Source organism: Neltuma alba, unplaced genomic scaffold (assembly GCF_004799145.2).
Source record: "Neltuma alba isolate B1F8T4 unplaced genomic scaffold, ASM479914v2 tig00011881_pilon, whole genome shotgun sequence".
NCBI classification, from domain to species: domain Eukaryota; kingdom Viridiplantae; phylum Streptophyta; class Magnoliopsida; order Fabales; family Fabaceae; genus Neltuma; species Neltuma alba.
In genome coordinates this window covers 365,878-392,650 of record NW_021636483.1, presented here as the reverse complement: position 1 = coordinate 392,650, position 26,773 = coordinate 365,878, and the positions used below count along the sequence as shown (strand labels likewise).

Genomic DNA, 26,773 nt, shown 5'->3' with positions numbered 1-26,773 from the left:
TTGGGCCTCGGGCCCAAATGACATCACAATTATTTACAGGTAATTATCATAATATCATTTCTTTGTTTTACATATCTTTAACTTACAGTATTTTTTATAGCAAGGGAATATTAGAAGTAATATTTTTTATAGCAAAGGAATATTAGAGGTAATACATTATTAATCTCAATATCATCATATATTAGAGGGAAAAAAAGTATAACAGAAGAATGGGTACCTTTTACTTGATTATATATCTATAATATAAGCAATTTCCCCTCCCATCATAATATTGAGAATTTCTCTTTATGTCACATAAATATCAATCACCGCAATATATGAAGTACATAGAAAAATAAATGAAAGCATTTTTTTGGATATAAAACTAGGTATCATAAGATTTTTTTTTGTTTTTTGGCGATGTACAATCTACTGAGCTTTTAAGACCCAAGTTACGCTATATAAAAATTATTATAAAATAATTATTAGAATTAATAAAATAAAGAATAAAAAATTCAAGAATAAAAATATTTTAAGAAAATAAGATGCATCTTCTCCTTCTCTCCTCTCCTCTCATTTTCCCTCATACTAAGCTAAACGGACCCTAAATGTTATTTTCATCAGACAAAAAAATTGTCATTTTCCTAAACTTAAACCAAGCGGATTTGATTTATTTGATTTTATTATTGTTTGGCCATTTCTTTATGCTGTGTTTAGATAGAGAGAAAATAGGAGGGAAGAAAAACTAAGAAAGAAAATGGAGGAAGAAGTGATTTTTTCTTTATTTGGATGAGGGAAGAAAAGTGGGAGGAAAGAAAAGTTAGGAAGAAAATGAAGTGGGTCTCATATCCCATTTTTCTCCCAACTTTTCTCTCCATATACAGAGAGAAAATGAGAAGAAAATATATTTTCCTTCTCTACCTTATATGTTTTTTCAACAAAATAATATCTATTTATTTTTTTTATTTTCACTTTATTTATTATTATCAAGTCTTTCTTCTGAGTTTGCTTCATTAAAAAAATAAAATAACTAAAATTGCAAAAATCTTTCTGAAATGAACTGAAAGGAAAAACAAGTAGAATTGTTGTTTTGGTGTTTTTAGCATTATATTATACAAAATGTTATTTTTTTCTTTTTTTACAAAATTATTTGATATTAAAATATAATAACATGATAATATATATTTATCAAATAATTTGATTCTAAATTATATGATTATGTTAATGTAAATATGATTTTTGGTTATGATATTTAATTTGATTTTGATCAGGATATATTTTGATATAACAAAAAGGATATTTTAGTTATTCATATATTTATTATTTTTTATTTTTTCTTGTCTATCTAAATATGAAAAGTGATAATATTTTCTCTCTGATTTTCTCTTCTCTCTATTTTCTCCCCTCTTGTTTTTTTTTCGTCTTAATTTTTCTTCCCATCAGGGTTAGTGTACAAGTCCTCGTTACTTGTTTTTTTTTTTGACCAAGAAGTCTTCGTTACTCACAAGCAGGGCCATGTGAATGCGATAAACAAGAAAATTACGTGTCAAAGAATCATTGACAAATAAAAAGTTAGACAAGATGGTCCCTCCCCAACGTGAAGACTCACTATTTGTTTACCAGTCTTCACGCGGCTTCACTTTTCTTTTCTAGCTCTATCTTTATTGCTAAATAGACTCTATAAATCATTACTTTTTTTTATATAAAAAAAAAATGAATGCGACTATTTTCTACTGTTATTTTTCCAGGAAGTATCCAAGTCACTTTTCCGGTTCATTTATTCAATAGGACTGAAGGAGTATTTCTCTTATCTGTTTCTTTTCAAGTCACTTGTGATATGTTTCATCAGAATAAAAAAAATAAGATAAGAGGAAGGGGGGATAGCCGTCGTGTAAACTGGGGTAGGAAGGTCATGAGTGGTGCGTTGGTAAACAGAATAAGTTAAAATGATGACTTTGTAAATCTGAGAGGTTTACTTGTAAATTAGTAAGTTTTTTTTTTTGTTGCCAACATTAAAATATTTATATCTTAGGAGAATTATTTGTAAATTTAAGAGGTTGATTTTTAAATCTATGATATTTATTTAAAATTTGATTAAATTTAAGGTAGATTTATTTTTAACTTTTTTTTCAATTTCAACTTAGAGGAGGATATTCTGGAGCACCAGATAATGCGTTCACATTCGCATTTTTTTTTGGGTCATATTTATAGAACAGCCGCTATAATTATTTTTGTCCGTCCACATGCCAGTCACTAATGAGTTATTTTTTTATATTTAAATAATAAATCTTTTGTCGTATTTGTAGACTCATAGGATAATTTCCTAGCAATAATTTAAGGACGTTTCAAAGAAGAAAAGCTGAAACGACCGAAGGTAAGTAAACAAAGACTAATCATGTTAATTTTTTTTAATGATTCTTTTGTCATAGTTAGATTACTGTTTTCTTAAAAAAATATATTTTTTCTGACTTTATTATAAGATTTAATTAAATAATTTCAGTGGATTAAGAATATTAGTAACATTAGTTAACCTGTAAGTGTTTTTTTTAAATTCCCTCATTTCTTTTACTATTTGATTATTATTGAGGGAATATAAATAAGATTATTCAAAAAAATTAATAAACATATAAAATAGATTATATATATGATTAATATTAATTTTGTAATTAGGTCTTAAATCAAAGATCGGGATATTAAATATAGAAACAAAATCACAAAATTTTTAAATTTTAATATACCATATTTAAAAATCCCCTTCAAGATCTCTGGCTAATAGGCCCTATAAATCATTACATTTTTTTTAATATGAATGCGACTATTTTCTGTTGTTATTTTTCCTGGAAGTATCCAAGTCACTTTTCCCATTCATTTGTTGAATAGGACCGAAGGAGTATTTCTCTTATGTTTTTCTTTTTCAAGTCACTTGTGATATGTTTCATCAGAATAAAAAAAAAATTAAAATCTGGTATAAAAGATAAAAGCATAGCCACAATCAACCCATTCGAACAACAATACTATTCTAAATATTCTTAGCGTTAATCCCAATTATTTTTCTTTCTTTCTTTCTTTTGAATTTCACAATAATTTACAATAATGAATATTCCTAGCAAATGACCGTAATATCATAGTCTTAATTGATTAAATCATTGTTTGCTTCCTTAATGAAGGTTGGCATCGGGCAATTTGATTCCAAGGTCATCTCCGTGAGCTTTTGTTTTCCGATCTAATTTGATTGCAGAGTTTGAGGTAATTAAATGAATATGTATTTTATATTTTTTGTGGATTTCATTTTAATTATTTGAAAAGCCTTACGATAATACAAACTTCATATACATAAACATACAGGGATTTTTTTCCGCTTCAATGACTTCTGTAATTGTGTAAATAAAGCTTAGTTATAATATTTTAGGGGCTTAGTGCTCTGTTTTTTTTTTTGGGAATTGAAATCAGACGAAATACTCTCTTTTGTTGAAAAAAATTATCATTTTATCATATCATTTTTAAAGAATAGTTATTAATTTACATTGTTGTCTATAATTCTTCTGGTAAAGTATAACTTGAGCGTTCCTGCTTTTCTTGTGCTGCCATAATTAATTGGCTTCAGTTGTCATCTTTTTGCATTGGCTTCGGCCCAAAAGATATCACAATTATTTACAGGTAATTATCATAATATCATTTCTTTGTTTTACATATCTTTAACTTATAGTATTTTTTATAGCAAGGGAATATTAGAAGTAATACATTATTCTCATGTCCCTAACGTTGATTTGGATATTTATAGATTTTTTATATTCATTTTTCTATCTCTTCAAAGTTATCTTTATACTTGAGAGAGACGACTTTAAAAATTAGGATTAGGAATTCTTGGTTTTTTTAATTAAAATAAAACGAAGAGTTCAAATATTACAAATAGTCAGATAACATTAACGACTTTAAGTAAAATAAAACTAATTTTAGGAATGACATCAATACAATTAGAAGACAAATTACTCTTTCCGTCCTTAGGAATGACATCAATACAATTAGAAGACAACTAATTTCGCATAATCCCATCAAGATCTCTGCCTCCTCGTTCCAGATCTGCAAGGACCGAACCATTTCCAGACTCAACTTCGCAAGAGCGTCTGCCACAGCGTTTGCTTCTTGCCTAACCCACCCTACTCTGACTTCCCACCTTCGATCCATTAAGTCAGCAATCTCCTTCCATAAACAACAGGTAAAGCTTCCTTCTTTTTCCTTCCCCCTCAACCTTCTAAGGGCTTCTCTCGCATCAACCTCCAATATCACCTTTTTGATCCCCAGATTCCAAGCTACTTCCAGACTCCTCCTTATATCCCAAGCTTCTGCCTCTTCTGGTGTGCAGCGCCCCACTTTCGCTTATCAACTCTCTGCTTTGCTTCCCATTAGTTCTTGTTCTGCCTCCAAAAAAAAAAGGAAAGAAAAAACATTATCTTAAATTCATATTACAGGTAAATAACAGAATATCATTTTTTTAAAAAAAATTTTTGGGTGACAATAGATCTTACAGTTGATGCAGTAGATCTTCCCAACTGTTGCGGTGTCTCTGTCCTCCAATAATACATACAGACATACAGCCGTTTTTTTATTTTTTTTACATGACTATAAAGTAGAAAGAAGGTTTTTTGTCTTGTGTATTTGTTACATCATTAGGTTAAATATATACTAAACAGGACAAAAGTTGTCAAAATTTAAGGTAGATTTAATAAAGTTTGGGGTTTCTTTTTATTATAATAAAATATAACATTTTCCAGTAAAGATGTGTTATTTTCAAATAAATTATGGTTATTTTTAATTAATGTACATGTTATTTTTTATTATGTATCAGGAAAATACACATTGTTAATTTTAAGTTTAGACTTATCATTTTCTAATAAAGACGTGTCATTTTTAAATAAATTATTGTCATTTTTAATTAATGTACCTGCTACTTCTTATTATGTATCAAGAAAAGTTGTTTTGTTAATATTAAATTTAGATTTTTTATTTCTCAATTAAGACTTGTCATCCTCAGGTAAATTGTTGTCACGGGCTGGAGTCACAATAAAAGAGTTAACTTATATTTTTGTTTGTATTATAAGGTTAAGAAGTCCTTGATAGCCCAATAGTCATTTTTCTTTTTGTTGGTCCAAATGGCTAAGGAGTTGTGGGATCAAATCTCATCCCTACCCATCATATCGGTGGCCGACGCCCGGTGGTGCCCAACAGCGGCTCGCAGCCGCCACCAGCCACCGGTGAGGAGTTGAGTTTTTTTTTTTTTTAAAAAAGGAAAAAGACAAAAAGTATTTTTGTCATTTTACTTAATTTTACTTTGGAAAGGTCTTTGTCATTACATTTCTGCTTCCCAAATAAGAATATCATATATTCCACCTTTATTCCACCTTCTTTATCTTTATCTGTCATTTTTCCTTCCTAAAATCCATTTTCAATCATGCTCTGACTGCCTTTCCTTACTCATCAGATATTGAAAATATTACAGGTAAATATTAATTTTAATCAAAATATTATTAGAAAATTAAAAATGAAATGTTGGATGTTATTTTGTATTTTTGTGTATTACATTAAATTTATATTAATTTAAGTTTCGTGCTGAATTTGATAAAATGCCTATTTTCAGAAATATATACTTGTGAAAGAAATCAAATTATTTTAAGTTATGTTTTTCATTATATTAAATTTATGTTATGGAACAAACAACCAATAGTTATTAAAAGATTAGTTTTGTTTTACATCATGAGTATATGAAAATAAAATTTAAAAATAGAATAAAATTTAACTTGGACCGTTGTTGTTTGATATATATATATATATATATATATATATAGTAACTTATGGACATTTGATATATATTCATAGTAACTTATGGAAATTTGAAATATTCATCAAAAAAGAAAAAATAAATCGGGAATATCATCAACCTGAATACTGTTTCAATAAGTACCATTTTCTGAGTGTACATGAGCTTTTTTTTTGTCCTTCTTTCGGTCGCCAATAATTATACAACAATGAATTTCCAAGATTTTAAATTCTTTGAAAATTAATATATATTTATCTATCATATGTTTGCACTAATTGGGTGAATTGTTGTTTGCTATTTGTGTGTAGTTGGGCATAATCTCTTAATTTGATTTGAGAGTCACTCCGGAGGACGTTTCAGCGTTATTTGTCTAATTTCATCATCACATTTGAGGTAAGTAACGATTATATTAGATTAAGTCATCTAACTGATTTATTTTTTTTTACTTTTTTTGTTTTTTAATATTTACCTTCATTATCATCTAGCTACTTTACATCTCTACTGTATTGTCTCACCTGTTATATTCTCTGATTATCATTTGAACTCAATATTCAGATTCTCAAATAACGAATAATTTTGTTACAAACTCAAGTCTCACCTAATCTTTTTGCATATGGAAAGTATTTGTTTTTAATCAAAGGAACTAGTATTTGTACATTAAACACTGAATTTATTAGATGTGTTTCTTATAGTTTTCTGAAATTAACTTGATTTAATTTTTTTATAAGTAATCATATATTTTTAATTTAAGTCAATAAAATTTATTAATATGATTATTAAAAGCTTTGGTTTTTCTATTAAAATAAAAGTATATAATGATTTTTAGATATGCGTGTACTTTGGCCAGTCACAAAAAATGCATTCGATTTTGGCTTGGACGACTTTTTCTCTCCTTGTTGACATTTCTATATAATGCGTAGTTACCATTTACCAGGATTACAAGGTAATGTTATTATTTGGAAAAAATGGTAATTACAGATATAAGTTCAAAATGAAGAATTTATTTTAAATAGTTTTGTGAATTTACTTAAACAATACTCTTAAATAGCTCAAGACTTGGTTATGATTATTTTTTCTTATGAAATGATATAGACGTAAACCAGTCATGAAAATAAATTCTTAAAGATTAAGTTTTATTAAATATTTTAATACTTTAATATTTATCAAAATAATGCCATTGTTTTAATTTAGAGACAATAGTTGCTTGTTTCTTTCTTGCATCTGAACATGTCGCACAAATCTGAACTTGACAATTCCTGTGACAATATTATTTCTTTATCTTACGTGTCCTCAAACGATATATTTCTTTAAGCAGGAAATTGTTAGAGACACGTATTAGGAAATTATACTCTATGTCGCTTGCTTTAACATAAAAAGATTTATTAGTTTTTAATATTAAAATCCAGAGTCAACGATACATAAGATCAATTCTACTATATACGTCTCGTGTTTATTATTAATAGTATGATTATTAAATGCTTTAGTTTTCCTATTAAAATAAAAGTACAGTGTAGTACAGTAGTAGTACTTATATTTTGAAAAGAAAAAATTCTTTATTCTCTTTGTTTCTAACTTATTTTTTGTTCATATTTTACTGGGGAAATTAATTTCGGATAATACTTACATCAAGTTTCTTATTTTTGCTATATCAAGTTTTTCAATCGTATATAAACATGTATCCTATTCTTAAAATATTAGCATTTAATTATAAATTCACATAAAATAAAAAAGGACACATGATTATATGGAATTGAAGAACTGACATAATAGATATAAGAAATTTAACCTAAGTTTTTTTAATTATTTTTTCTATTAAAATCCAACTTGTATCGATATGAAGTGGGGGGAAAATAACTTTTCTTCTGGCGAAAGAATACAACTGCATCAAAAACACTGAATTTGATAGATGATTTTCTGTATTATTCTGAATTTATGTTAATTGAACCATTTTTGCACCTATATAAATTGTTTTAATTTAATTCACTTTAAATGATTAAGAAGATTATTACAATTTTTAGTTTCCCTGTGAAAATAATAAATGATTATACTAACGCCATTACTCAAAATGTTTCTAACCGGTTAGAAAGCCGTTTTCTAACCAGTATAAAAAGTCTTCTTTTTTTTTCACTTGTGTGAATTCTATTGTTTAAAGAAATCAGTGCATATTTGTTACAAATAGCCAATTTAATTAATTTTTATAATATCTCTAAATTAATTATTTAACTGTTATATTAAGGATCATGTGTATTAACAGTTAACTACCTTTTTTTGAAAGAGTCTCAGTTTCTACTGTTAATTATATCCTCTTATAAATTATTTACTTCTTCTAGCTATAAGTTTGTTGTGTCATGCTTTTATTTGTTCATACACGTTGTCAGCGTGTTATGCTTGCGACATTATTTTGTATTTGGAATTATTACAAGTTGGTGTATTTATACATAAGATTTGCTTGTATTGCATTAGATGGAAGAAATTGGGACTTGTCTTGCGACCAAGCTTGCAGAATGTCTATGGAATCCAATTTCACGTCGTGCCCGTTATTTGTTTTGCTTCAACCAATACATTGAGGATGTTGAGAAAATAAAAAAAGGGTTGGAGCTGACACTAGCAGATGTGAACAAGCATAAGGAAGAAGCTCATCGAAGAACTGAAGAAATAATGCCATCTGTAGAGAAGTGGTTGGGTGAAGTGAATGCTATCCTAAAAGAGGTGCCAGAGCTACCGCGAGAGGTTGGAGGAGGAGGAAAGAAATGTTTTAAAATGTCGCTCAAGTATTCCTTAGCAAAAGAAATGGATGATAAGGCGAAGCGGATGAAGTATCTCAAAGACAGACCCCCTTCTGAGCCATTTTCCCTGCCGAAACCACCTCCTAATCTCAGTGATCAATTTTCTTCCAAGGATGTCATGGACTTCAAATCAAGGGCGTCAATTTTTAATAGCCTTTTCGAGGCTATTAAAGATGGCAAGAATAAGATGGTGGGCCTGTATGGTATTGGGGGCTCAGGTAAAACCACCTTGGCAATCGAAGTGGGTAAGAAAGTTGAACGGCTGAAGCTTTTTGACAAAGTGGTCCAGGTCGTTGTCTCTCGGCCTCTTAATGTTAGGAACATCCAAGAACAAATAAAAGGAAAAACGGGTTTGAAATTTGAGGAAAATATTGAAGCAATCATAGCAGCGAGGCTATTAACTGAATTGAAAAGGATGAAAATACTTATAATCTTGGACGATGTTTGGAGCGATCTAAATCTCCTAGAAATTGGTATTCCGATTAATGAAAATTGTCGCATTTTGTTAACTACTCGTCGTCTAGATGTTTGTCGCTATATGGGTTGTGAGGAAAATTTTGAATTGCCTCTCTTGATTGAGGAGGAAGCATGGGATTTGTTAAAGATGCATGCAAACGGAACCCATGACTCATTGAATGAGTTTGTTGGTGTGGGAAGGAAAATTGTTGATGAGTGCAAGGGACTACCTATTGCAATTGTGACAATGGGAAGGGCATTAAGAGGAAGAGGAATTCTGGACTGGAAGCGAGCACTATGGAGGCTACAACAAGCCCTACCATTGGATATTGATAAGAGTTCAAAGGGCCCTTATGCATGTCTCAAATTGAGTTATGATTATTTGCCAACAAGTCTAGCAAAGCAACTCTTCCTATTGTGCTCTATGTTTCCTGAGGATCATCAAATTCATAGAGAGGATCTTATTCGATTTGCCAAAGGGACTTTGAAATTTGAGGGGAATATTGTTTACGCAGTGGAGGATGCAAGGAGGGAGATTTTAGTAAGCATCAACAGTCTATTAGATTCTTGTTTATTAATGCATACAAGTGAGCAAGCATGTGTAAAAATGCATGATTTAATTCGGAATGTAGCTTTATGGATTGCAAGGGAGCAACATCAAGCAATTTTGGTGGATAGCGATGCGGTTTCAAAAATGTTGGCTGAAAATGGAAGTTTGAAAGAGACAAAGGCAATATCATTATGGAATTTGGAAGGTAATTTTTGGCAGTCTAATCAATTGCATTGTCCAACACTTGAGGTTCTGCTACTTCATCCCAAAGGGTTCATTGAAGATCTTGGAGGGATTGAAGCGCTCAAAATCTTGGTCCTTGCAACATCTAGCTTTCAATGGGAAGGACTTGGTTGGCTTACACAAATTCAATGGTCAATGCCGCAATCAATTGTGTCATCATTAATTAATCTTCATACCTTATGCTTCAGAGGAATTGCATTGGGTGACATCTCTTTTCTAGGTCAACTCAAAGGATTAGAGATTCTTGACTTGCGTGCTTCTCAATTTGGTGAATTACCTATTGGAATTGTAGATATGAAAAAATTGAAGTTGTTGGATGTGTCTGGGTGTGAAATTGAGAAAAGTCCTTTAGAAGTAATTGGAAGATGTGAGCAACTTGAGGAATTATACTTTTGGGATAAGAAATCTGCCATCCCAGAAAATTACTCTCTTTCAAGGTTGAAGAGGTACGTTATCTATGATACCACATCATTGAGTATTCCTAGCTATGAAGATGCTCCTTTTCTAGAATATTTTGATGCTCACTGTATTGAAGAACTGAGAGCTTTGTGCATACGAGGCTTCAAAGTCTCTGTTTCGAATTCATCAATGAAAGATCTCATCCTTAGAGCAAACTGCCTTTGGCTAGACAATTGTAGGTGGGATCTTGATGATATAAATTTTGAAATAAAGCACTTAGCAATTTCATGCTGCGTGGAGAAGAGATTCATAGCTGATAACCTTAGTACCAACATTCTTCAAACAGGACAAGTGTTCTCCCACCTGATTAGTTTAAGATTGAGAGAAATGAATAGTCTTGAACAAGTGTTCCAAGATTCATCGATCACATGTTCTCTCCCGATGTTACAAGAGCTGTTTCTAGAGAGCTGTCCAGAATTGGGAAGGTGCATCTTCACCCATGCCACAAGCCTACCAAAATTGAGGAAACTCAAGATTGAGTATTGCGACAAATTGAAATGGCTATTCTCTTATTCTCTGGCTTCTCAGTGTCCTTTGCTAGAGGAATTGCGAATACGGTATTGTCGTAAACTTGAGAGGCTCACTGATGAAGAAGATGCGCATGGTGATTGTCTGCTGCAACAAAGGGAGTCCCTTCAAGGCTATCCATACGTAAGTGTTATATCCGCAAAATTCGTCTTGAATCATTGCACATTTGAAATAATAATCCATGTTGATGCGTTTGCTGGAAAAAGGTTGCAAGCTGAATTTGTTTCTTTTCTTTTGGTGCTGAATTTTATATCCTTTTCTTAAATTATCATGCGAAATTAATGTGCCTACTTTATCACTCTATTTGTTAGTTTTAACTCTCTGGTCAAATAAATAGTTATGTGTATTACAATTTCTAACACCATCTATATATTGCGGAAACTACTTTTTAGAGGCTAGTCTAAATTCGTGCAATTGCTAGTTTCACATATTTTTCGGACATTTCGTTTTTGCTTTTGGTGCATTCTACCTAGTTTTTTTTTTTAAATTAAAAATTGGCCTGTTTACTTTTAAACTTTATTTTAAAAAGTCATGTTTATAAGCAAATAATATACGTAAGATTAAAAAAGTACTCCAACATATTCTGAATGAGAGGCAATAGTCATTTTCTTTAATTCAAGTTTTTGCAAATATATAAATTTATTTTTTATTTCTGAAATTTGAAAGCTCTGTAGCAAACGTCATACGTAGTGTTTTTATATGCGTGTAAGTGTGTGTGATTGAGCTACTATTTGAGTTTTACTTTTTATTTCAAGACAAGAAAATGCTATTTGTTTTTATCGATTTGTATCTTTCATATTAAAAATCTTTTATCAAATGATTACTTTTAATTTGCCAAATGCAACGGTATATATTTTCCAAATAATTAATTTCATATTTTTAACAACGCTTTATTTTTTTTATTTCCTATTTTTGTTAAGAAAATAATTCTGACTGACACGATGAGAGTAAGAGACAAGTTGTTGTAATTAATGTGTGCGTTTCATAATTATAATTTGAATACATATATGTATGTATGTACAGGGGAATCAGACTGTGGTCACTACTGTAGAAAGCTCATTTTTGTGGAAGTGGAAAGTAATTATTCAATACTGTTTTATTTGTAACAAATCAGTGTGGATAACATATGAAGGCCTAAATTAGTAAAATTTATCTTATTGGGATTACGTTATTACAATATTAAAAATAATTTACAGTTTAATTTGATATGATTCATGTATATTGTCCATCTTTCGGATTGTCATGTAATCATTGGATATAATTACTTTACAGAAAAAAGAGAATAAGGGAGCAAGGGCCGTGAATTCAGAGTTGTATTCTATATTTTTATTGGTTCTAAAAGAGTTGGAATACATTTGGAAGGGCCCCAGGCAAAGTGTAAGCCTCCATAGACTTAAAAATGTTATATTGGTGGCTTGCCGAAAATTGAGGAATATTTTTACTGTTGCAATTGTCACAAGCCTTCCAGAGTTGAAGAGATTAGAAGTAGATTCTTGTGAGGAATTGGAGGGAATATTTTGTGAAGAATCACTTGAAAATCTTTCTTCTTCTTCTAATGTTTGCTTCCCCAAACTTGAGTATATTCGGATAGGGAGATGCAATAAAATGAAAAGGGTGTTCTCATATTCTATGGCTTCTCATCATTGTCTTTCATTAGAGGGAATATACTTAAGGGATTGCTCTGACCTTGAGGGGGTTGTTAAGAGATCTAAAGGTGAAGTTGAAGTTGGTGATCATGGAAACCTGTTCCCCAAATTGAAGGATTTGTGTCTCGAAGATTTGCCACAGCTGAGAGAGATATATGACGGTTATGAGTTCAGCCTCCTATCTGGTACTACACGCATACGACATTGTCCAAATATGCACAATATTCCACTATTGGAATACGAGGCCTCATGAGGTACTACGCTTTTCATTTCCACGTGGACACACTCTTCCTTCCCAACTCTATCTTTTGATGCTTTTTTACATTTTAATTTTTTTTAATGGATGGAATAGTTTTGTTTTAAATGAATGACATGTTGCAGTAATATTAGAGTTCAATAAGTGCGTAATCCAAACAAATCAATGTTCACCATTCACACATTCTTGTCACATTATTAGCAGCTTTATAAACAGATAGATATTTAACGACAAATTTAAAAAATGCATAGGATAAATTAGGCTGTTAATTTTTATTTTTTTATTTTTATCTGTGCCATTTTGACGTAACATTTAAGCTTCTAATCAATTATTTTCTTTTTTCAGAAACGGAGATCAAATCCGAAAATTAAAACCAAAAAGGTGATGAGGAGCTTTGGTCTTCTAATCTTTTCTTTATCTGCATTTGTGTTTTACTAAATGCTGTGTGAAAGTGTGTTAAATTTGTGTCAGTATGTTACAAATTATACACATAAGAAATTAGATATCTTAATTTTGAAATTGTGTTTGACTTGAGATGTGTTATAGTTATGTAATTGTACTGAAGGTTGTACACAAAATATAATAATTGCGTGGCTGCGTGGACTTCTTATTTCATCTGTAACATTTATATTATTTTTTAACATGCTGCATTAATTAATGATTTCTCCTATTGTCCTTTACTTCTCCGTCGCAATATAATTTATAATTATTATTTACAAAGAAATACAAAACACATTCATGTTTATTAGGAGAACAATTGGAAAAAGAAAAATTTGCTTGAGGAAAAAAAAAACCCCATTACAAATAATTGTGTATAAATTATATCATTAGAAATGCGTCATTTTACGTGTCTGACAATCATCCAAAAGATCGCATCCCTTAATAAAAGTACTATCAGAAAGAATATATTAACAATAAACAGAACAGTAGACTATTATTTTATATTATAACTAAATTTTCATAGAACTCATAATTAGACCAGACATGATTAAAAAATCGATAGTCAATAAGAATCTGTAAATATTCATTCGGCATTTAAAATAACTTGTGCACAGTCTAACCAAAATTTCAACATTATAACACAATAGCAAGTTGTTCTGTAATATACAACAGCCTCTGTGGAATTATCTCAGAGAGAATGTCAAATGAATGAAGCAAAATAAAAGACAAAATATTGTTTATTATATGTGGGAAATTTGTTCTCTCTTCTCTCCACCCAATCAGCTTCAAAATATACACAAGGGACTGCTATAGAAAAAGAGTGTTAGTATTAAGCATATTTCAGTACTGAAAGCAATGTTCTTTCATCAGATAACCAAGCTATCATCAGAAAAGAACATTCTTTTATTTGGGATTAGATGTTATAGTGTGATGGGATGAAGATCAGAGTATATCAAGCAACTCTAAAGCTTTAGAATAAAACCATCTTTTTCTAGATGTATCATAATCATGCAAGACACGAGATTGTCAATTTATAGGAAGAAAAGCAGAAAATTTTTTAAAGCGTCTGTGGTGACTCCAGACACGGCCAAAGAAATTAAGATTCCAATCATCAACATGAATAAATCATGAACGACTTACTTCTGAACGGTGGTTTTTAACAATGACTTCATAAATCAGGAACTCTCTTCTTGCTCATCCATCTCATCAAGGATAACATACTTTGTAGCTGAATCTGTTTTGAAGGTCCCACCCACATCCTCTTTACCCGCTTCACCCTTCTGAAGCTTCCAGTACCTGCCATTCAAAATGGAGAGAGCATGACCATCACCATCCTTGAAGTTCGAGGCTCTAAATTAAATTAAGAAGGAAGAAAATTATGACCAAATACCAAAATAAATTGTTGAGAAGCGCATTAGCTAATGACTTACTTGTACCAATTGAACAAACCAACACCAACAATGATAGTGAAGAGGTCAAGTCCTTTCAACCAAGTAAATTGATCATGAAAGTACAGGACAGCAACCTACACAAACATGAAAATTAAACATACATGACAAAATTTAACAAATTAAAAAATAAATAAATTTAATTCTGTATATAAAGCACTTGAATGAGTAGAAAAACACAAGCATGAAACATTTGTTTCTCCCATCCTCATCAAATTTACTAATTACAACTAATTACAATTATCAATATTTTCAATGCAGCTAGGGTGCAGTCGTATAGAAAAACCTGTTAAAACCCACCACACCGCCAAATCAGCAAATGCAGAAACTATCAACTCAATATTATAGAAAGCTGAATACAACAACCTAAAAACTAATCAAATTATAATGCACAATCTGTGTCAAGTAACTTGGAAGCCTTCTTAAGTAATTATTTTCATGAGTCATGAACGACATCAGCACAAAAGTGACACCTTAACTAGGTTCTTTGGAAATATGAGACAGACCAAAATAAAGGGTGGTAGCCACTGGATGTTCATGTCAACAAACTGGCATAGAAAAGGTTAAAAAATGATACCAATATGGTGACAGCCTCCTTAACAACCCCAGCTATTGTAACTGTGACTGCACTAGTTACTGAGACAAGAACATACTCTGTTAGGACCTGCAAAAAGGAGATCCACCTTTGAAAACTGATTTGACAGGAGGAAAAAATTGAAAGCTTAAATGTCAAAGAAGCAGAAAGTCGAACAATTAATAATGTAATGTCATGTCCTAGGAAAGGGAACATTTAATCTTACCGTAAGAAAAGCAAGTGCGCCACCTAAAAGCACTAGTAAACTACTCTGAGTAATATGCCATGGACTATTAAAATATTCGTTTTGCCTGAATTCCCCCCATGGATCCAATGCTAGAGAGAGAAGAGCGGTTGGCCCTGCCATTACTGGAGTTACATAGCTCATCAAGGTAAGTGGATTTTTCATCCCTGAAGTTCTATTGGAAAACTTATCAGTATTTCATTAAAAAGGTATAGATCTTTTAAATCTCTCGCTGGAAAGTGAACAATGGTAGAGCAAAAACTTGAATAAAGAAAGAGCATTCAAAGAAGATGAAAATAGAAAAACACTGAAACATGGTCATCGAGTTTTCAGTCAAGGTCAGAAGCCAGAGATAAGCTCACACATGCCTAAAGTCAGTGCATGGTAAGCTATGTTCTAGAGGATAAAGTATGATGAATGGTTAAACGCTGGTTTAAAAGCAAGAATCTAGCTTTCTGCCTGGATCTCGTCCATGAAGAAAGACCTTTAAAGAGAATTTAACTTCATTATTCAACAACCTCTCTTAACAGGAATGTCATCCATCGTATCAAATATTACTTTTTATATTTGTTGTAATTATAGGAATTTGCTCAATCGTAGCCGTTCTCAGAATCAAAGGCACCTCCACCGTTCATCAGGGCAGTTTTTTTATTCAAGCTCTGTTCTTCTTCTACCATTCAGGTGGAGATCTCCCTGATTCACTGATAATGGATGGCTTCTGAATGCCAAGAAGCAAGATATGTGCAGAAGTTTTGTTGCTTTGCATGGTGTACTCACAAGGCTGCTCCACATGGGATCTTGATGCCAGCTCGGACTGTGGATGCCCACCCCTCTGATTCTGAACCATCAGAATCAGCAACAACTGCAATTATCTAACTTCTTATCCGTTAATATATTATCAGTAGACCGATAAATTCCTGAAATATATTAAACTGAAATCCTTTTTCAGCCATGATTGACATTTAGAAGAGAAGAAAAATAATATTATTGATGGTTCATACATTATAAGTCTCTGGATGAAGAGAAATGCTACTTAGCTTAATTGCCAGCAAGATGCCTCAGATCCAGAAGACTTCTAGGGGATACTTTCCGATCACTGCTCTGTTCTAAATGACCTACATAACTAATATGTTAATATTAAGGAAAATAGTTAATTAGTTATGAATGAGTGCTTTCTTTTTTAAAAATATCTTTATTAATTATGTGTATTGGAATTATCTTTAATGGAAACCCTTTAACATATGTAATCAACATAGGGATTACTTGGAGGTAAAATGAATTAATATGGTAGATAAAGTACATTAAAGTCTTATATTCAATTTTTATTATGGAACGGAGGTAGTATATTATAATAGTTCAACTGTACAATATACCAGATTAACTTGATCAAGTTTTAAAGCTGTTTTCAAGGAAAAATCCTGGAATTAAGCTATTTAGCGTAAGATTTCTGTAAATTAAAAAAAAACATTTCCCAGAGTATGTAAGCTCTAAATAAAATACTGAATGCTGCTATAACTGTAGAAGTCTAAATTAATATTTGTTCTTCTTTCTTTGGCTTTATGCTTTCATTCCATTACAATTCTCGCACAACCCATTTGAGATTGGCTGTGATTGCTAGTTCATAGGCGTGAAAAAGGAGATTCAAGATTGAATACTGATAGTAACTCTCCACTTGGCCCATGGCACTGCTATGTTATTGGCTTGATATTTCTGGTAAACATCTTTTACGCATATATTTTGCATAAAATTAATATCATAGAGGATTTCGGGTTTTTGGTTTTGTTTTATATGTCTTTTACTTCTCATGTACTTTGATCTCTAAAACTAAGCAGAATGAATAAAAGCTAGTGGCTAGCATTTTGTAGCTGGTGCTGTGAAGAGTAGGTTCTTGTTTGCACATTACTTTTTCAAACAATTAAGTTGGATGTGAGTGGGAAAATACATGCATCAAAGAATATCAAAATCCACATCAAATTTGGGAAGAAAAAAAAGATTTATTGAATATTTGAATCCCGTTATCTGTTTTGAGGCCCTACCCACATTTTCTTCACTTGCATCACCCTTCTGAAGCTTCTAGTGATAGAAATTTCCTTTAATCGCTCCAACATAAGACTTTTCTTGGACTTGATCATTCTATGCTATAAAATACTGCAGACTGTTATGAATCCAGAATCCCAAATTCCCACAAGTCTTTATTTATCAACAAGTTTAGACTTTATTCTTATATATATTCACTCCAATTCATTTATCGTTTGTTCTTGCTTGTGTTGTTGAGCTAATTGTTGCCTCCTTCAAATTTCCAAAAACCATAAACGTACCAACAGTGTCAACCATTTTCTTAGCCTTCCTTCACTGCTTGAATTCCCGAAATATCATCAAGGTTGTGTATATATATTGGAGGTAAACATTAGTTAGTTCGGAGATTCTTTCGTTCTATTAATAGTGATTAAGGAATAATTTTTTCCTAGTATAATAACTTTTGTTTTGTTTTTCCAAAGCCTCTTAGGTTGGACTTTTGTTTGTTTCAGTTTAGTTTCATAAGATCAAATCATCATCCTTCTGCTGATCATCGATTCATATTAAAGATAAATAACAGAATATAATTAAGTTGTTTATTTTACATGCCCATAAATTACATTTCCTTTCCCAGAAGAACACTTGATGTGGTTTTTTGGGCAGTATATGGTTGAGGAAAAGAAAAGATGTCTAAGCATTATTTGGCTATTGAGAAGATAATGAAAAAAAATGAGTAACCTGAATTGTATAATCATCATCTAGAGTTATTTATTCTACTCAGATGTTATATTCTAGGTTAAAAAAATAAATACGGACAATAGTAGTTCTAGCTAATATAATTGATTAACAAAGATATTTTAGGAAAGACAACACCTATTTATTACAAATAACTAACTTAATTCTTTTTCTTAATCTCCTCAAATTAGTCAACTAGCTCTTATAATTAGGATCGGAGGTAGTACCATACATTCAAATTAAAATTCCATGCGTTGCACAGGAACTAAATGCTAGTTACTCAACTAATAAATATGAGTTTGATTTGTAAATAACGCAAGTCAATTGTTGGCCAAAAAAAAAAGCAAGTCAACTTATAAATATGAAATTTTTGGGACATATCCATATTTAGTTTTCTTATCTAAGACCTATGAGCAATTTTCCCAACTTTTTATGTTTTTTTTAATAACAAATATATTTATTGAAGGGAAACAACCAGCAAAGAAATAAGGCTGGTAAGTACAAATACAAAGTAATGGCAGCATAAGGTCTTGTTTTCAACATGTCCAGAATCAGAGTGATTATATCAGTATTTTGCCACTCAACCAACTGAAGATTGAAGTCTGTTCCAAACTAGATTTCTATCATTTTCTTTAGGAGCACCATAAATAGAAGTAATGAAGGAAGGCACATTTAAAACCACAGATTTGACTCTAGCATGGATCAAATTTTTTGACTGATACAGAGCCTTAATAGCTACACTACTCTGCCACCAAAGAGCCAATCCACGAGATTCTCCTCGAGGTTCCACATATAATTCATAATCCATGCTGCAAGTTCCCAAGTCTTTTCAATTTTTCACTTCTCATTCTTGTTTCCATTAAAAAAAAATGATCAAAGGTCTGGCTGTTGAAGGCCAGCCACCTTTGCCGTTGGAATTTTCCATCGAATCAGACATGCAAATAATAACCAGAGTTCTGATTGGTTGGTAATAGTCCAAGAGCCAAATCTTGGCAAATGAGGATCTTTTATTTTCTTTTTTAACCAAATATATTTCATTAAAAAAAAGAAACAAATGGCCCCAATCCAGAAAAAGCAACAAACTGGAAAGGAAAAGAGTACAACAAACAAAAGCAAAGTCACAATCAACCCATTCGAACAACAATACCATTCTAAACATTCTTAGCGTTAATCCCAGTGATTTTTCTTTCTCTCTTTTGAATATCACAATAATTTACAATGATGAATATTCCTTGTAAATGACCGTAATATCATAGTCTTAATTAATTAAATCATTGTTTGTTTTCTTAATGAAGTTTGGCGCCGCGCAATTTGATTCCAAGGTCATCTCCGTGAGCTTTTCTTTTCCTATCTAATTTGATTGCAGAGTTTGAGGTAATTAACTGAATATGTATTTTATATTTTTTGTTGATTTCATTTTAGTTATTTGAAAAGCCTTGTGATAATACAAACTTCATGTACATAAATATACAAGGATTTTTTTCCACTTCAATGACTTCTGTAATTATGTAAATAATGCTTAGTTATAATATTTCAGGGGCTTAGTGCTCTGTTTTTTTGTTTGGAAAATCAGACGAAATACTCTCTATTTTGTTGAAAAAAATTATCCATTTTATCCCATCATTTTTAAAGAATAGTTATTAATTTACATTGTTGTCTATAATTCTTCTGGTAAAGCGCAACTAGAGCATTCCTGCCTTTTTTGTGCTGTCATAATTAATTAGTTTCAGTTGCCATCTTTCTGCATTGGCTTCGGGCTCAAAAGATATCACAATTATTTACAGGTAATTATCATAATGTCATTTCTTTGTTTTACATATCTTTAACTTATAGTATTTTTTATAGCAGGGGAATATTAGAAGTAATACATTATTAATCTCAATATCATCATTTAGGGAAAAAAGGTATAACAGCAGAATGGGTACCTTTTACTTGATTATATATCTATAATATAAGCATTTTCCCCTCCCATCATAATATTGAGAATTTCTCTCTGTGTCACATAAATGTCAATTACTGCAAAATATGAAGTACATAGAAAAAATAAATGGTTAAGGTGTGCCCAGCACCCCGAACTATTTACCCATGTGCATCCAGTGACCCAAAGTAATTTCGGGTGCATCCAGTGTCCTAAACTAATTAAAATGATGCGTCCATATCCCAGGCTAACAGAAATGTTATGTTTAACCATTATTTTCCTGACTCAACTTAAAGTTGACTCTAGATATTCTACATGGTAGACACATGAGCACCCGATGTGTATTATTCTTACTTAAAAGTCAATTTATTTAGAAGAAGAGGAAGGAAATAAATTGAATTTTGAGTAAGAATAATACACATCAAATGTCCATCTATCTACTATTTAGAATATCTGGGGTCAACTTTAAATTGAGTCAGGAAAGTAACAGTTAAACATAACATTTCTGTTAGCCTGGGATATAAACGCATCATTTTAATTAGTTTAGGACACTGGATGCACCTAAAATTACTTTAGGTCACTGAATGTACCTGGGGTAAATAGTTCGGGATACTGGACGCACCTTAACTAAAAAATAAATGAAAACATTTTTTTGGATATAAAACTAGGCATCATAAGATTTCGTTTTTTTTTTTTTTTTTGCGATGTATAACCTGCTGAGATTTTAAGACCCAAGTTACACTATATAAAAATTATTATAAACGAATTATTAGAATTTATAAAATAAAGAATAAAAAACTTCAAGAATAAAGATGTTTTAAGAAAATAAGTTGTATCTTTTCCTTCTCTCTTCTCATTTTCTCTCCTACTAAACTAAACGGACCCTAGATGTTAGTTTCATCAGACAAAAAAATTGTCATTTTCCTAAACTTAATATATTTTTTCGATTCAATTTGCTTGCTATGGCCTACGTGCCATTGCTGCAATATTGAGACGTCTAAACCAAGCGGATTTGATTAATTTTAGGGAAAATTAGGAATAAATACCCTATTGAGAAATTAATTGACAAATGGGAGCTAGGAAGATTAGTTACATACAAAAAAAATCAGTTGCACGTATACAGAAAATCAGTTGCACACACACACAGGATCAGTTATACAAAAACGGAAGATCACTTGCATACAATGGAAGTTCACTTGCACAAAGCTCTTAGATCCTATTTGCTAATCAATTTCTCAATGAGGTATTTATCTCCACTTTTTCCTTAATTTTATTTTATTATTGTTGGCCACAGCGTACAAGTCTTCGTCAGTCACAAGCAGGGCCATGTGAATGCGATAAACAAGAAAATTATGTGTCAAAGAATCATTAACAAATAAAAAAGTAAGACAAGATGGTCCCTCCCCAACGCGAAGACTCACTTTTTGTTTACCAGTTTTCACGCAGCTTCACTTTTCTGGCTCTTCCTTTATTGCTAATGGGCTCTATAAATCATTACTTTTTTTTCTAAAATATGAATGCGACTATTTTCTATTGTTATTTTTCCAGGAAGTATCCAAGGCACTTTTCCCATTCATTTATTGAATAGGACTGAAGGAGTATTTCTCGTATGTTTTTTTTACGTCACTTGTGATATGTTTCATCAGAATTAAAAAAATTTCAATCTCGTGTATTAAAATTTAACAAGTTTGTGATTTTGTTTCTATATTTAATATTCCCCTCCAATCTTTAATTTAAGATCTAATTAGAAAGTTAATATTGATCATATATATATAACTTATTTTATATGTTTATTAATTTTTTTAAATTAATCTTATTGATACTCCCTCAACAATAATCAAAGCATAAAGAAATGAGAGAAATTAAAAAAAAAACACTTATAGTGTTTTAGAAAAAGTATATCTAGTTAACTAATGTACCTAATATTCTTAATCCACTCAAATTATTTAATTAAATCTTATATTAAAGCTAGAAAAAATATATATTTTTAAGAAAACAATATTTTATGAGATGATAATCTAACTATGACAAAAGAATCATTAAAAAAATTAACATGATTAGTCTTTGTTTACTTCCCTTCAGTTGTTTCAGCTTTTCTTCTTTGAAACGTCCTTAAATTATTGCTCGGAAACAAACCCACTAGGCTGATTATATTTTAATATTTGGTCAATACTAGCAAAGATTCGTTATCCTATGAGTCTATAAATATGACAAAAGATTTATTATTTAAATATAAGAAAATAACTCATTAGAGACTAGCATGTGGACCGACCAAATCAAAATAATTATAGCGGCTATTCTATAAATATGACAAGAAAAAAAATGTGAATGTGAATGCATTATCTGGTGCTTCAGAATATCGCCCTCTAAAAATCTCTCTCTCTTTAAGGAAACCTTTGAGATCTTTACCAAAAAGAGTCTGATATCTATTTTAGGTTAATTCTAATATTTCTAAACTAAAATTTTAGATGTGATATTTTACACCAATTCAAAAATGTTATGCATCGGGATTTTGTATAATTCAGACGTTGGTCCAATTGGTGACTTCTTACTGGGTTCTTTGTTTTTTTTGCCCCCCATTATTTGACTCATTTAGATTCATCTCTTATTTGTTCTTTCTTATCTGGAGTAATTTACATTTACATTCAATCATGCACAGCAACATCAATCATTTTCTTTAGCCTGCCCTGTACTGCCCAGGCTTCTGGAATATCATCAACTTCATCTCTCTGTCGTACGGGTAAATATTTATTTGAAGATTTTTTGTCATGTTGTTTTTTTAAAATTATGTTTATCAAGCAAAAGAATATTATAAAATTAAGAGTTAATATAATATTTTGTCTCTTAAGTTGCTTTCATTTTGATTTTGGTCCCTTAATTTCAAATTATAGATTTTGGTCTCTTCATTTAAAGTATTAATCTCTATAATTTAATAAAAAATTAGTCTATTTTGCTTCTTAAAAAACTGAAACCTATGTTTGAAATTTAAGGGACAAAACCAAAATGTGGTCAAACTTAAAAAACCAAAGATTATATTAACCCTAAAATCAAACATCAAAGAGTTTCCTGGATGCTCTATATCACAGAATTTATATTAACTGAAATGTTTTTACCTGAATAAGTTATTTCAAGTTTACATCAATCTTTTTGTAACTGAAGCCGTTCTAATTGTCATCCGTTTAATTTTCTTTTATTCAGATTCATTTTTATATCTAAAATTTTTCATTCTCTTACTCCTTTCTTGATATAAATATGAACAGACAAGATAGGTCTTTGTTCTTAATGAAATTTTTGATAAGGGACTTTTCTCTAATTTTCTCAAATTCATATATATCAAATCAGAATCGCTAATTATTGAACTAAATTTATAACTTTTCCTTTAAAAAAGTTTCTTCAATTTGATATAAGTTTAGATTCGAAGTTTAAATAATCAATTAAATTAAATGACGATCTCCGGAAAGCTAAGATTTTATAAACATGTTGTTGTATAATTAATGTCGAATGCTTTTTTTGACAATTAGGGTGAGGATAAAAGATACTTTAACATTAAAATCTTTAAAAGACTTAAAGAAAATGTTTCTGTTGGGCCAACCCACTTGAAGAATTGAGAAATAAAGAAGCATAAAATGTTTAAAGAGGGAGACAGAGAAAAGCGAAGAAAACAATATTTTAGTAGTAATGATTGTCACTAACAATACCAATGTGAAACAAATGTGATATGCATCATAGGCAATATTTTATTTAATGTTTAAAAAAAATACCATTCACGATAGTTTATAACAATATTTTTCATCATTTAAATTTAATTTCATTCAAAATTTATGATTTTTGGTTTGTTTTTCATAACACGTTTTTTCATAATCTTATTTGTGACATTTGAACAGTGTAGAGAGCTCAAGTTTAAAATTTAAATACTTGAATAACTATTTAACCATATTTGTTGGCATGTTATACAAATTACGTGTGTTAATTAAATGTTGATAGTTTTTTTTTTTAATCAACGGGTAGTCTTTATCTCACTTTTCTTTCCGTTTTGATTGCTTTTGATCAATCTTCTTCAATTTAAAAGAACGAAATCTGAAATTAAACGAGCTTTCTTGTGGGAAAGGAACCATCCATTACCAAATACATTTGACATCTTCTGTGTAAAGTTAGTAAAAAAATTTTTTTCTCATAATCAATAATATTGACAGAGATTGCAAACATGTTGCTGTATGATTAGTGGAGAATGCCTTTCCGACAATTGGGTGGGGAAAAGATACTTTACTACTAAAATATTTAAAAGACTTAAAGAAAAATAATGTCAGGAAGACTTATAGAGTTTACTTGGTGACCGGATGTAAATTAAAATTATGCTTTCATTAACTCTTCCATCACTGAAGTCTCATAAGTTAAAATCTCCCGGTGTTCTGTTTGCTATCGCAGTGCCCTATTTTCTTGCTAGTAAGCACGTTACGTTATTGCTTCATCCTTTTGAACTTTTCTCTGATTTTGGTAAACACTTTGTTATTCTCCAATAATTTTTCTTCTCAAAGAGATCTGATTTGAACAATAAGCTAAGGAGATTACTCTCTTTGTTGAAGGTATCGTCAGGCCCTTTGCAGTCTGCAAAAACAGGTAAGTTCATCACTTTCTCTTTTTATCTCTTTTTATCTCTTTTTAATTGTTAGTAAGATGCCTCAGATCCAGTAGATTTCTTTGGAATACTTTCTGATCATTGCTCTGTTTCAAATTACGTAGATAACTAATTTGTGGATATGAGCGAATATTAAGAAAAGTAGTTAAACTAGTTATGAATAAGTGCTTTCTTTTTTAAAAATATCTGTATTAATTATGTGCATTATAACTATCTTTAATGGAAACCCTTTAACGTTACGTTATTGCTTCATCCTTTTGAACTTTTCTCTGATTTTGTTAAACACTTTGTCATTCCCCAATAATTTTTCTTCTCAAAAGAGATCTCAAATTTATACAGATTGTACGTGTGCGTCATGCTTGGGACATTATTCTGAATTTGGAATTATTCTAAATATAGGTTAATTTTTTGGTCTTGAATTAAATGTAGCTTACTTTGAACTTTAGAATTGGTGTCTCCATAGTTAAAGAGCTCAAGTGAAGACGCGGATCAGGATCTTCTCAGCGGCCTAAATTCTCAGCGTCCCTCAGCAGCGTGAATTTCACCCGTCCAGATCAATTTGATATCTCTCAGGCTGCCACTTCAACATCCTTTTAAAACAATAAATTAAAGAGTAACCCTGAACCATTTTATTTTAAAAAATAATCTTTTGTGTGATTTTCTACGCCCACCTCATTTCAACCAGAAGATTTATTAAGTATCCGAAGAGAAACGGGGAAAAAGAAAAATTTTAATAAACTAGGTTTAAAAAATAAAAAAATAATTTTGTTTACTCTTTTATTTTACATCTTTTCTTTATCAAAATTTTATAACTCTGTGTTTCTAATTTTTTAAATAAAGCCCGTTACAATTTTTCTTCTCCTACAACTCTCTCGTTTCAATTTTTCGCAAGAGCGTCTGCCACAGCGTTCGCTTCTCGCCTAATCCACTCTGCTCTGACTTCCCTCCTTCGATCCATTAAACCAGCAATCTCCTTCCATAAACAACAGGTAACGCTTCCTTCTTTTTCCTTCCCCCTCAACCTTCTAACGGCTTCTCTCGCATCAACCTCCAGTATCACCCTTTTTGATCCCCAGATTCCAAGCTAATTCCAGACTCCTAGCTTCTGCCTCTTCTGGTGCGCAGCGCCCCACTTTCGCTGATCAACTCTCTGCTTTGCTTCCCATTAGTTCTTGTTCTGCCTCAAAAAAAAAAAAAGAAAGAAAAAAACATTATCTTAAGTTCATATAACAGAATATAACTTGAAAAAAAAAATTTTTGTGTGACAATGGATGTTGTAGTTGATGCAATAGATGTTCCAGCAGCTGCGGTCTCTCCATCCTCCAATAATATGTCTAGACATTCAGGCTTTTGTTTTTTTTTTCCCCATGACCATAAAGTAGAAAGAAGGTTTTTTGTTTTATATATTTGTTACGTCATTAAGTTAAATTTTTAACATAACTATATTATTTTATCTTTTATTTATTATTAGGCAGATTGTTATTTTCTTAATAAACGTATATATTAAACAGGAGAAAGTATATACTAAATAAGAAAAAAGTTGTCCAAATTTAAGGTAGATTTAATAGAGTTTGGGATTTCTATTTATTTTAATAAAATATGCTGAAGGCAGCTTATAAGTAGAACTAGATAAATTTGTGTATTGTTAGGGTCGTCTATGCTTTCCTTAAATTTCTAAAATCCATTTTCAATCATGTTCTGGCTGCCTTCCCTTGCGGCTCATCAGATATTGAAAATATTACAGGTAAATATTAATTTTAATCAAAATATTATTAGAAAGTGAAAAATGAAATGTTGGATGTTATTTGTATTTTTGTGTATTACATTGAATTTATATTAATTGAAATTTCGTACTGAATTTGATGGAATGCCTATTTTTAAAAATAGATATCTGTGAAAATAAATTCTTAAAGATTAAGTTTTATTAAATATATAATTTGGTTATGATTATTTTTTCTTATGAAATGATATAGACGTAAACCAGTCATGAAAATAAATTCTTAAAGATTAAATTTTATTAAATATTTTAATACTTTAATATTT

At 30.7% G+C, this 26,773-nt stretch overlaps 2 protein-coding genes and 1 pseudogene across 6 annotated transcripts in view; 2 read left to right on the top strand and 1 right to left on the bottom strand.

Annotated features, from left to right (window-relative positions):
* LOC114718950 (putative disease resistance protein At5g05400) overlaps nt 1-26,773 on the top strand; it is an 88,409-nt gene that overhangs the window by 57,225 nt on the left and 4,411 nt on the right. Inside the window, exons 1-2 of one of the 5 annotated variants that reach the window (XM_028904400.1) lie at nt 4,413-4,448; nt 6,103-6,187. The exons of 1 other annotated variant lie outside the window; for it this stretch is intronic. The gene's annotated coding sequence lies outside the window, so the exon portion shown is untranslated. Of the gene's footprint in view, nt 1-4,153; nt 4,196-4,412; nt 4,449-5,451; nt 5,477-6,102; nt 6,188-25,694; nt 25,720-26,773 lie in introns of those variants that run through there. 3 more of the 5 variants (XM_028904399.1, XM_028904402.1, XM_028904403.1) reach the window with 3 other exon arrangements.
* On the top strand, nt 8,258-12,715 carry LOC114718982 (disease resistance protein At4g27190-like). The gene is made up of 3 exons (XM_028904437.1): nt 8,258-10,939; nt 11,840-11,893; nt 12,089-12,715. Exons 1-3 carry the CDS (start codon nt 8,258-8,260, stop codon nt 12,713-12,715), a joined length of 3,363 nt encoding a protein of 1,120 aa, XP_028760270.1.
* The window catches only part of LOC114718981 (probable sugar phosphate/phosphate translocator At1g06470), a 33,910-nt pseudogene continuing 20,840 nt past the window's right edge, over nt 13,704-26,773 (bottom strand).

What these genes read in the sequence shown, in the direction of transcription:
- LOC114718982 (XM_028904437.1), top strand. Translation starts at nt 8,258, where the DNA reads ATGGAAGAAATTGGGACTTGTCTTGCGACCAAGCTTGCAGAATGTCTA. An exon ending in CCCTTCAAGGCTATCCATAC is followed by an intron (nt 10,940 to 11,839) that starts GTAAGTGTTATA and finishes ATGTATGTACAG; the next exon opens with GGGAATCAGACTGTGGTCAC. An exon ending in CATTTTTGTGGAAGTGGAAA is followed by an intron (nt 11,894 to 12,088) that starts GTAATTATTCAA and finishes ATTACTTTACAG; the next exon opens with AAAAAAGAGAATAAGGGAGC.